The 10000-nt window shown below is 38.6% G+C and overlaps 2 protein-coding genes across 2 annotated transcripts in view; both read left to right on the forward strand.

Annotated features, from left to right (window-relative positions):
• Positions 1-1873, forward strand: part of LOC149107012 (uncharacterized) — a 10731-nt gene extending 8858 nt beyond the window's left edge. The window contains exons 5-6 of the mRNA XM_089296961.1: positions 692-737; positions 920-1873. Coding sequence (XP_089153087.1) covers positions 692-737; positions 920-997 — 124 coding nt within the window. The 3' untranslated portion in view covers positions 998-1873. The remainder of the gene's footprint in view (positions 1-691; positions 738-919) is intronic.
• A 2297-nt stretch (positions 1874-4170) lies between these two features.
• LOC149107013 (E3 ubiquitin-protein ligase TRIM45-like) lies at positions 4171-8973 on the forward strand. Its single transcript, XM_089296929.1, has one exon. It carries the CDS (start codon positions 4429-4431, stop codon positions 6628-6630), a length of 2202 nt encoding a protein of 733 aa, XP_089153055.1. The 5' UTR covers positions 4171-4428; the 3' UTR covers positions 6631-8973.
• Positions 8974-10000: the final 1027 nt, after the last annotated feature.

The following is a 10000-nucleotide window of genomic DNA, read 5'->3' on the forward strand; positions in this document are numbered from 1 at the left end:
GTCTTTACACCCAGGGCAGGGTTGTTCAAAGCCAGATTAAGCTAACCCGGGATTAGCAAGAATTTTGATTTCAGTTTTCTTACTTTTCGTTCAGGTTTTCGGTTTACATTGTTTGTCCTTCAGTTTTGAATTTAAATAATCTCAAACAACACAAAACATAGACAGTGACAAATATTTTGTACAAGAAAAATAAAAACTTCGGTTCACTTTTAATCCTGGGTTTGCGTTAACCGTCTTTTGAACAACCCGGCCCATGTGTTTAAATAAGTACTGGCGAGTTTAACGCTGGCAATAGGCCTGCGAGGTAATAGCATCCCATCTGGGGAGGGGAAGGGGAGTAGAAATACTTCACGGCGCTAAATGTTAAGGAGGTATCAAAAGAACTTACAACTAATTCAAATTTTCAAGAATTATACATGTTGGAATTTTAGAATGTGGTCCTTGGCCAGAAAATGCATGGAATAAACTGAAAATGTGCGTGTAAAGTGTGTGTTAAGTGTGCGAGGGCGTTTCCCCATGAACCCGAGGTTTCATGGTATAAGTGAAATGCGACAATAAAATTATAATGTACTTTTCATGACTTTAAATGACATTTTATGGCCTTAAATTTAAAGTAGCATAGAAAAGTCATTCATTAAAAATAATTATAAAAAAGTTCATGTAATTTCTATGCTTTCTTTTCCTTTCACAGCGACCTTTTTGAACTGAAAAAAGATTACGAGGCTCTCACAAGCGAGGTGAATAAAGTCACGTTTACAAAATGCAAGTTCAGTGTTATCATATACAGTATATAGTACGTTAGAAATGTATAGGGGCAAAGTTTTTTCATTTCACCACAACTTATTCCGCATCAAGTGTTACCTTTTACAGAACTGTATGCAACTCTTATCTCTGACTATAATTATCTCTTTGTCCTCAGCTCACCAAGATCAAGAACGGAAAGATGAAAGCCCGACTTCTGGGCTGCCTTCGACGGATTTTCCGTCGAAGGCACTAGAATTAATTTTTGCCAGGTGGGAACAACTCAAGCTAGACAAATATATATCTCATTATCTTCTAAGCCACACAATATAAAGGGAACGGAATTAACCCATGAATAAGTAAGTCTTTTACATACAGAACTCTGTGCAAGTAACTATGTGAATAGTCGACCTTGTTATGAATACTAATGCCGTTAAGAAACATCACAGGTTATGACATCGATATTATTGCCTAAACCTAATGTTTTTTTTTTGCGTATTAACTTGGTGGCAACGGTCTTTTGTAGATCTTTTCCAAGGTGGGGCTACCAAGTAAAACGTCTCAGAATCCTGGGATATACTATCAACATCACCAAAGTTCGTCCGAGTTCTCCTCGCTTAGCCCTCACCCCACCACCCACACCCCTATTTTTCCTTCTGTAACCTCCCTTCAGCCCCTGTCCCCCCAACCTCCCCCTTGGGATTCTTGATTGTGGGTGGTTAATGTTTTTGGTTTTGGGAGAGAACGAAAAAGATTTATCAACATAACAAATATAAGGTGTAACGAAGTGTGTACCCTAATGTATCGGACGACAAATTATCCAGGGGACTTGGTACAAACATTAGGTTCTGGTATTTTGGTGACGTCATCAACGCGGGCGTCTTCACGACACTTGCTAGTATTGGTAGAGAATCACTTATTCATACTAATCATTTATCTACACCTTAATCCTTCCACCTATACATATTTATCATTTTCTTCCAATTGTTTGTCAGCCCATCTTTACCTGCCAACTGTAAAAACTTATTCCGTCGCTAAATTTTTCCTTTCTGAGAAAATTGTCACTGTATTTAATTTGTTTTTAGTTGTTCCCGCCTGGCTTGAAAATAAATCGACTTTTTTAACTACTGGCTTTAAGGTTCTTGTTTTAAACAAACAACAAATATGTCTGGGTAATCAAATGGTGGCCGGTGAAATTTAATAGGAAATAATTTCACGCGCGTTTTGTCAAAACTCTTACAACTTATTAGAGTATGGACAAAACGCAAGTGAAGTTATTTCCAAATTTACGACTGAACCATTTGATTACCCTTAACTTTAATATCATGGGTAAATATTACGAATATTGTTTATTGTATCGAGAAATTTCGCGGGATCGTTGCCATGGTGATTTTGTATTTTTACATTTGAAATTATAAATTAACGCTGAAATTTCGCCCCAAATTAATTAAGGAGTAATTTGTCAGCCATGATTTTATGTCACCAATCTACCAGATACTTCTTTTCCTCTAGCGAAGAAAGCCTTATTCCTCAACTCACAACAAGAATTAAGGACATCTCTCCCAAAAAATAGATGCTGAGCTCGACGTTTTTATTTCAATAGTGAACTTTGTCACTGACATCCTCTAATATTGCCCTGGAAAAAGGAGAGATGTTGAACTGAGCGAAAAAGTGAAAGTCAGACAAAGAATTGAACTAAAATATTAATGAAATATTAGTGGATAGTGGATAACTGTGGTCACGTATTTAATCTGCGTACTTCTAGTCACTAGTAACATTCACGGTAAGAAGTGAACAGACCAGAAAGTTGATCGATACAACTTTTTCCAGTCTGTGGGTGGCGCGGTGGTTAGAGGGCCACACTCCAGGTCGTGTGGTCTGGGTTCGATTCCTACCTAGTTTCCTTGAGTTATAAATTGAGTTTGTTTTTGTAACACAATTTACTCTCCCTGTTCCTGTCTCCATGCAGTTGTGCATGGGTACTAGAAAAGAAGGGATGTAACGATAGATCGTAAAACTGGGATAGAGATCATAGAAACGCAAGTGTGTCACGTGATTTTGTAATCGATATAACACCTTTTTAGAAAGAACAAGGCGTTGTCTCAAGTGTATTCTAGGGAACACTCGATTCCATTAAAGCACTTTAAACAGTTTTCTATGATCTGTTCGATATCGGAACAACTACCCCAAATTTCACGAATTTCTCTTAACTACCTTCCAAAGTAGAAATGTTGGCGTGAAGTCAGTTGGTACAAAAGTAGACCGTTGAGAAAAATGCACTTTAAGTTTCTTAAATGATAGATTAAACATCTAACAAGCCAAACATTGCGGGGGAAGGTGCAGATTGGATCTCCAGGGAGGGGGGGACGTGTAATGGTTGTTCTATTTTGTGAAAAGTTTCCGTTGCTATAGGAAATGTTCCATTTCATAAGGGAAATGAATGAGCCTGTGTTGGTAAATCAGGCAAAGCTTTTCCCAAGTAATCATACCAATCGAATAGTTCATCTCTTTACAGCTTTACTGCAAAGTATCGTTCATATATGTTAAAACTTATCTTTATTTTTGGTCATGTTCTTACTGTAGACAGCCGTTGCTATGGCCGTTGCTACGTAAAAAAACTTATACCACCGTGTACTTTCCTTAAATTTCACACTTACCTAGAGGTAAATTCGGCAAGATCGTTTCAAAATGATTTTAACAAGTGTTCAAGGGTCTTAATCTTGTATTTTTTAAAACATGGAATTTTTTATGAACATCGCCATATTTTTGGGTATATACCACCTTAAGCACTCATGAGCTTGTATGGCAATTATATGAATATAGACCGCCTCCTTCGGCTCTATAACAAAATTCAACTGCAAAACTGTACCATTGCCATAAACGCCAACTTTTGCAAGTGCGGTGGGTATGGTTTTAGTAAGTTTTCCTCCATTTCTAGATCGAGCAGGGGTCAGGAACAAAGTCTTGTTAATTAATTATTACAGACGGAACGTTAACCCAAGTTTTCCATTGCCTGAGTAGAAATTGTGTTTTAAGTGAAAACATGCGTGATAATGAGTTGCCTACAAACTATTCCTCCAAGATTTGAATCTGAAAGTATTCATTGCAGCGAAAGGTAGCTGCAAAATAGTCTGCTTCTCTGGCACAACTCTGAGGAATGTAGGGAAGCTGAAAAGTGCTCAGTTATGTTTCCAGCTCAGGTAAATTTTTGTTTATTTATTTTCTTTCAGCCAAGTTTTGGTTCTTGTTCAAAGGCTGCAAACAACAAGAGACGATGGTCATATGCACGCCTTACGTGCCTCTGTTTATGATAATTTACTAAAATAGTTTGATCGTCTTAAAACAGAACTCCTGCAGACAACAATGACACACTTACAATATGTAACACTCAACAGATCAACAATCTTAGTTTACAATAGAGCGCAGCGGATCAAGTTAATTCCCTTTAAACTCTGTTGATAATTTTCGAAACGATCGCCGATTAACAACTCTGTCACTAGCTAAATGAATTCTTTGAGATAATAATTGGATCAATCAACGATTTATCATCTATCATATGTACCGCAATTAAGACATTTGTTTGGCTCCAAGCAGACTTATGACGTTAATTAATTCAGTTTTCTCGGAATCTAAAATAACATCTCTGGTGCAGTTGTGTTTCGCAAGCTTCACGAGCGACGTCTAGCGATGGAGTCCCTTCTGAAAGACCTCAAGAAACATCTTGAATGCTCGATTTGTCTCGATACCTACAACGAACCCATAACTATATCGTGTCTCCACACATTTTGCCGTCAGTGTTTGGAGAATCATGCAAGAGCGAGCCACAGACAAGGAAAGTTCCGTTGTCCAGAGTGCCAAGCGCAAATCGATCTGCCCGAAGGAAACCGTTTCAAAAGTTTACCGAGCAGTTTTTTCCACAATAGTTTATTGAGTCTTCTTGCCGTTCGACGGACTGGTGACGGAAGTAACATTACTTGTTCTCAATGTAAGAAAAGCAACTACCAGATGTACTATTGCTTCGACTGCGGACGGTTTATGTGCCCAGACTGTTACAACGCACACGAAATGCTGAGTGAGTCGTTCGAAGGACATAAAGTCACGCCAGTCAAGGAGTTTAAACCAAAAGATTACGAAGCCTTGCTGAAGCGACAGCCATTTTGTTCACAGCAGTTCCATGAGAAAGAAATCACGAGATTTTTCTGCATTTCGTGCCAAGCTTGTGTTTGCCAAATTTGCATAGTCACGGATCACCGAAATCACGAGATCGTTTTACTCGACAAAGCCGCTCATGACGAGAAACCCAACATCATGTATGGTGCTGAAATGATCAACGAAAGGGTGAACGAGCTTACTGAAGTGATTCGACACTTTGAAGACACGGCTTCTGAGCTGGAAAACAATGTCGCAACAGCTAAACGCGAGGTCTCGCGAGCTGTTGGGCAAATGATCGAAATGATTCGAGAGCGCGAGCGTGAGGTGATTATATCACTCGAGTCAACACGCGTGACGAGGCTCGAGAGAATTAACTCCGCAACCCAGCAAGCTCAGTCTCTGCTCAAACAAATGAAGCAAGCGGTCGAGTTTGCCAAAAATCTGACAGAAAGAAGCTCAAGCTCAGATATCATGAGGAGCAAGGAAACTTTGAAGCAGAGATTTGAAGTGTTGCGTGAAATTGAAGTTCCAAAACATGAAGAGACCTCATTCGTCAAATTTACAGCTGCTTCTGCAAAAGACTTGAAATTAGGTTTTATTGAGACGATCCCAAAGGCAGACGCAAATCGATCAACGCTTGAAGGACTGAAGCAAACTATTCAGGCTGGTATAGAAGCAGAGTTTACGTTATGCCCTAGAACTTCTGAAGGGAAGATAAGTGTCCAGGCTGATCTGAAAGATCAAGTGGACGTTCTGATTGAACCCTCTAAAGATGTTACAAATGTGATTGTTAGCGTCAAAGAGGACGGTAATCTTCAGCTGAAATTTACTCCCAAATTACCGGGCGCCTATAGCATTGAAGTGAAGATCAATGGCGATAAACTTCCAACCTGTCCTTTCCTTGCGCAGGTGAAAGAGCGTGAACTTGTTGTTGTTGGCGAGTTGGAAGTAAAATTCTTTCCAGGAGAAGTGCCCAAAGGGTTGGAGGGAATCGCTGTTAATGCAGAAGGCAACATAGTTTTGACAGATGACGATGACCACTTTGTTTATGAGTTCGATAGAGATGGCAACTGTTTAAGGAAGCTTGGTGGCAAAGGAGAAAATCTTGCACAATTTAAGTACCCAGCTGGCGTTTCCTATGTAAACAACAATGAGATTCTAATTGCAGACCAATGTAATCATAGAATACAGCACATAAATATTCAGACAGGAACTGTTGTTAACAGCTTTGGAAAATGTGGCACAGGAAAAGGAGAGTTTAAGAATCCACTTGATGTTTGTTTAGATGATGAAGGACGCATTGTTGTAACCGAGTTAGGCAATCACAGGGTACAAGTATTGTCACAGGAAGGAGAAACTATTTCGATTTTTGGAGACAGTGGACATGAGAAACTCAAGGATCCAACAAGCTGCATTCCTTATAAAAACAAGTTTTTTGTAGCTGATTTTGGCAATAACTGTATAAAAGTTTTCGATCAGTCAGGAACTTTCTTGTACAAGTTCGGGGAGAAAGGCAATCAGGATGGACAATTTGACTTGCCGTATGGTATGCTTCTAGACAGCTCCAATAATCTTCTTTTATCTGATTACAACAATAACCGAGTTCAACAATTTTCTTTAGACGGTCGCTTCACAGGCAAAACTATCACTCGTTTACCAAATCCTGCTGGAATAGTAACAGCGCCAGATGGACGTATTCTCGTGACTTCACCTGAGATAGTATACATACTGAAGTAGACGTTTCAATGGCTTGTACTAAAACTAGGAACAGTGGAACACCTGAACACCGGAACACCTGGGAACATCCGAAACACCCGGAACATCCGAAAAACCGCAACCGCTTTAAATATATAACCGACAAATTCCGAAAATGAGCCCCCTCTCAAACGAACCCACCCCCCGCCCACAAAATATAATAATAATAATACTAATACTAATACTAACCCTAACCCTAATACTAATACTAATACTAATACTAATACTAATACTGATACTGATACTGATACTGATACTGATACTAATACTAATACCAATACTAATACTAATACTAATATTAATACTAATACTAATACTAATACTTAGCTCTTATTAACCGAGCAGGAGGTCTGTATGGGAGAATCTTGACCGAGGTCGTGAGTACAGACCGAACGCAGTGAGGTCTGTACACACGACCGAGGTCAAGATTCTCCCATACAGACCGACTTAGCTCGGTTAATAAGATGTCTATTATATGGCAAAGAAGAAAACTTTAATTCGTTTAATGTAACTGGTTTGCTGACATTTTGCTTGCAAACGGAGATGAGCTTAACTTAAACCTGCCGAAATTTGCTCGTCCTCTTTACTTTTTTGGGGGGTTTTATCATGAGGCTTTTTGGCACTTCCATAAATGATTGAGCAGAAAATGAAAGAAAATGGTGAACATTTTTCTAGTTTAGTTTGCTACTTTTTCAACGCAAAATGAAATCGGTCTAGATGCCGGTCTAGATGGGAAAATCTAGACCGTGGTCAATATCGATTTCAGCCAATCAAATTCGTGAATTCGGTAGTTCCCAGGCCTTGTGAAGCACGGCAATATAATACTAATACTAATACTAATACTAATACTAATACTAATACTAATACTAATACTAATACTAATACTAACACTAATACTAATAATATAATAATAATAATAATAATAATAATAATAATAAGAATACTAATCGTATTTATAACAAAATTCTGGATCGTGATTGGTTCTCCGGGCGCCTATTTGTCACGTAATCGGCGCGCGATTACGTGGGTGTCCAAGTGCAGGTATCCAATTTGAAGCGTTTGTAATTCGACTCCTATAATTGGATACCCACATGATTTTCACGTCAATTACGCGAGCTTTTATGACTTCCTTCGCAATGTTTCCTACAGTTTTTAAAACTTATGAAAAGCGCTACAGACGTTTTCGCTCAAAAGAACTTCCCAAAAGACATTTTTAATTCTGAAATTTATTATAGGTACGATTAATTAGTAATTGGATCTCGTGTCGTGCAATTTAGGGAGTAAACTTGCTCGTATTTTCAAATCGACCTCGCGTTTCGCGCTCGTCCGATTTTGAAGTTACTCGCGCGATTACTCCCTGAATTGTACTCCACTAACTATTACTACTACTACTACTACTACTACTACTACTACTACTACTAACAACAATAATAATATTTTTTAATAGCTCTTAAAATAAAGATAATAACTTTTACGATTAGAAGACCTTGTCGTAACGCTTTGTTTTTGCATTTTACGTTGTTTGAGATTGGCCAGAACAACTGTAGGACTTGTTTTGGGTTTCATTTAGTTATGTTTAGAAAGTTTTGCTATATGGCATTCTTGTATGCACCAAAACATTTCAGTGTAAAATGGGGTTGAAAGGCCTACACGACTCCTACGGTTCGTGACGTTTGTACATTTGCCGCTCTCTCGACCTTTCTTTGCTTCACTCCTGTTTATAAAGGGCAATTTATGCTATGTTATAAAGAGGAGTTTTAAGAAGAGTTGAGCCAGTGCTGTAGCAAATTTTTAGAGTTCATAGGTCTCCAGGGTTTCCGCTGTCATCTGCACGTCGTTTCCGTGAGTTAGACGCCTCTGCAATTTGCCATGTGCTTATGCATTGTTTAGGCTCATTACTATTGCAATATATGTTTCTAAGTATTTTCTCTCGAGGGACAAAATATGAAATTTTCCGTGAACAAGTTGTTTACTTGCATTTTATATTGTGACGCCGGGCCCGGCTTTTTGATTAAAACTATTTCCAAGTACAGTATGTTGCTTCTTATTACGGATTTCATATTTGTCCTCGTCCGTTTTTCTTCGGAGACGCCGTAGCTTTTCTTCGTAATGCTACCGAAATGTAACGCTTGCATTTTGTTTACTTTAAATTTTATTTTTAGCATGAGAGTAGCCTGTACACAGCCTAGCATGGGAGCATAGTCTAAACTTTGAAGCAATATGCAAATTAATTACCCGGAATTTATTCTCGCCGGTTGGTTTTCGATTCCTCTGATATCAGTATCATTTCAATCCATGAAATAAAGCAACTAACAACAGCTTTAAGTTTAAAATTGTCTTCAATACAGAGAGGCGTAAACGTTCCTGGAATGGAAAACATGGAATTCTAAACTGTGTGACAATCCATTTTAGAAAACCCTTTTGATGAAGGGTTGTAAATACTGAAATCCCAAAACACTAGATGCAACCATAACATAAGGAAAACCTAGGGATCACAATGAGCCGATTAAAAATAAATTAGAAATCCCTCAAACTTTGGCTATGAGTAGTCTATACTGAACTATTCATTGCTATGTGGTTCATGTGACACGCCTATATGGTTCATGTGAAACATTTAGGCTTTAGCATTTAGGCTTTAGCAATTTTGAAGACAACCGCATGCTTTAAGTATAAAGCCAGAAGATATTCACTTGCAATTAGTTTATTCTGTAACTTATCCAGGTTTTATAATGTAATTTCTATGATATTTTCCACCCTCCTCAACTGCTCCTCTGGATCTGCCTCTGGTATATAGCTGTGATCGTCTGTTGTAGCTGTGATCTACTCAGTAAAAACTGTTGTTGTTTGAGAATTCAGGTTTCTGTTTCCAACTCCGAGGCTCTCTTGTGATCACAGGAAAAACGAGATGTTAATTTAATTTGTTCGTCGTGAAAAGTAATATTGTTTTAAACTATAAAAAGGTAATATTTTGTAATTTGCCCGCGTTTGAAAAGATTGCCAGCTGCCCCTCTCTTCTAAGTGGAGGTCAGTGCGCGCAAACCACAACAAAACGTAAATAGGGCTTATTATCAATATACGCGGCCAAATTGAAAACCGCCCTCTTGAAAACACACGCTTTGCGGGCCGCAAATGACTCCTAGCGGGCCGTTAATGTATTAACGGCCCTGCGGCTGATTGGTTCTCGGTTCATCATCCGATGAATATTAACCAATGAGGTTACGTTTATTGACGCGGGAAAACCATTCAGGTGCGAACAGCTTGCGAAGTGAACGTTTGCCGTTTGGAAATTTCATTTTAAAATGGAAGAACTCCCAAATTTTCAGCTTTTTTCTAGTCAAAACTCGGACTTAGA

This window comes from Orbicella faveolata, unplaced genomic scaffold (assembly GCF_042242905.1).
Source record: "Orbicella faveolata isolate gen_17 unplaced genomic scaffold, um_ofav_v1 contig_27, whole genome shotgun sequence".
In the NCBI taxonomy this organism is placed as follows: Eukaryota; Metazoa; Cnidaria; class Anthozoa; order Scleractinia; family Merulinidae; genus Orbicella; species Orbicella faveolata.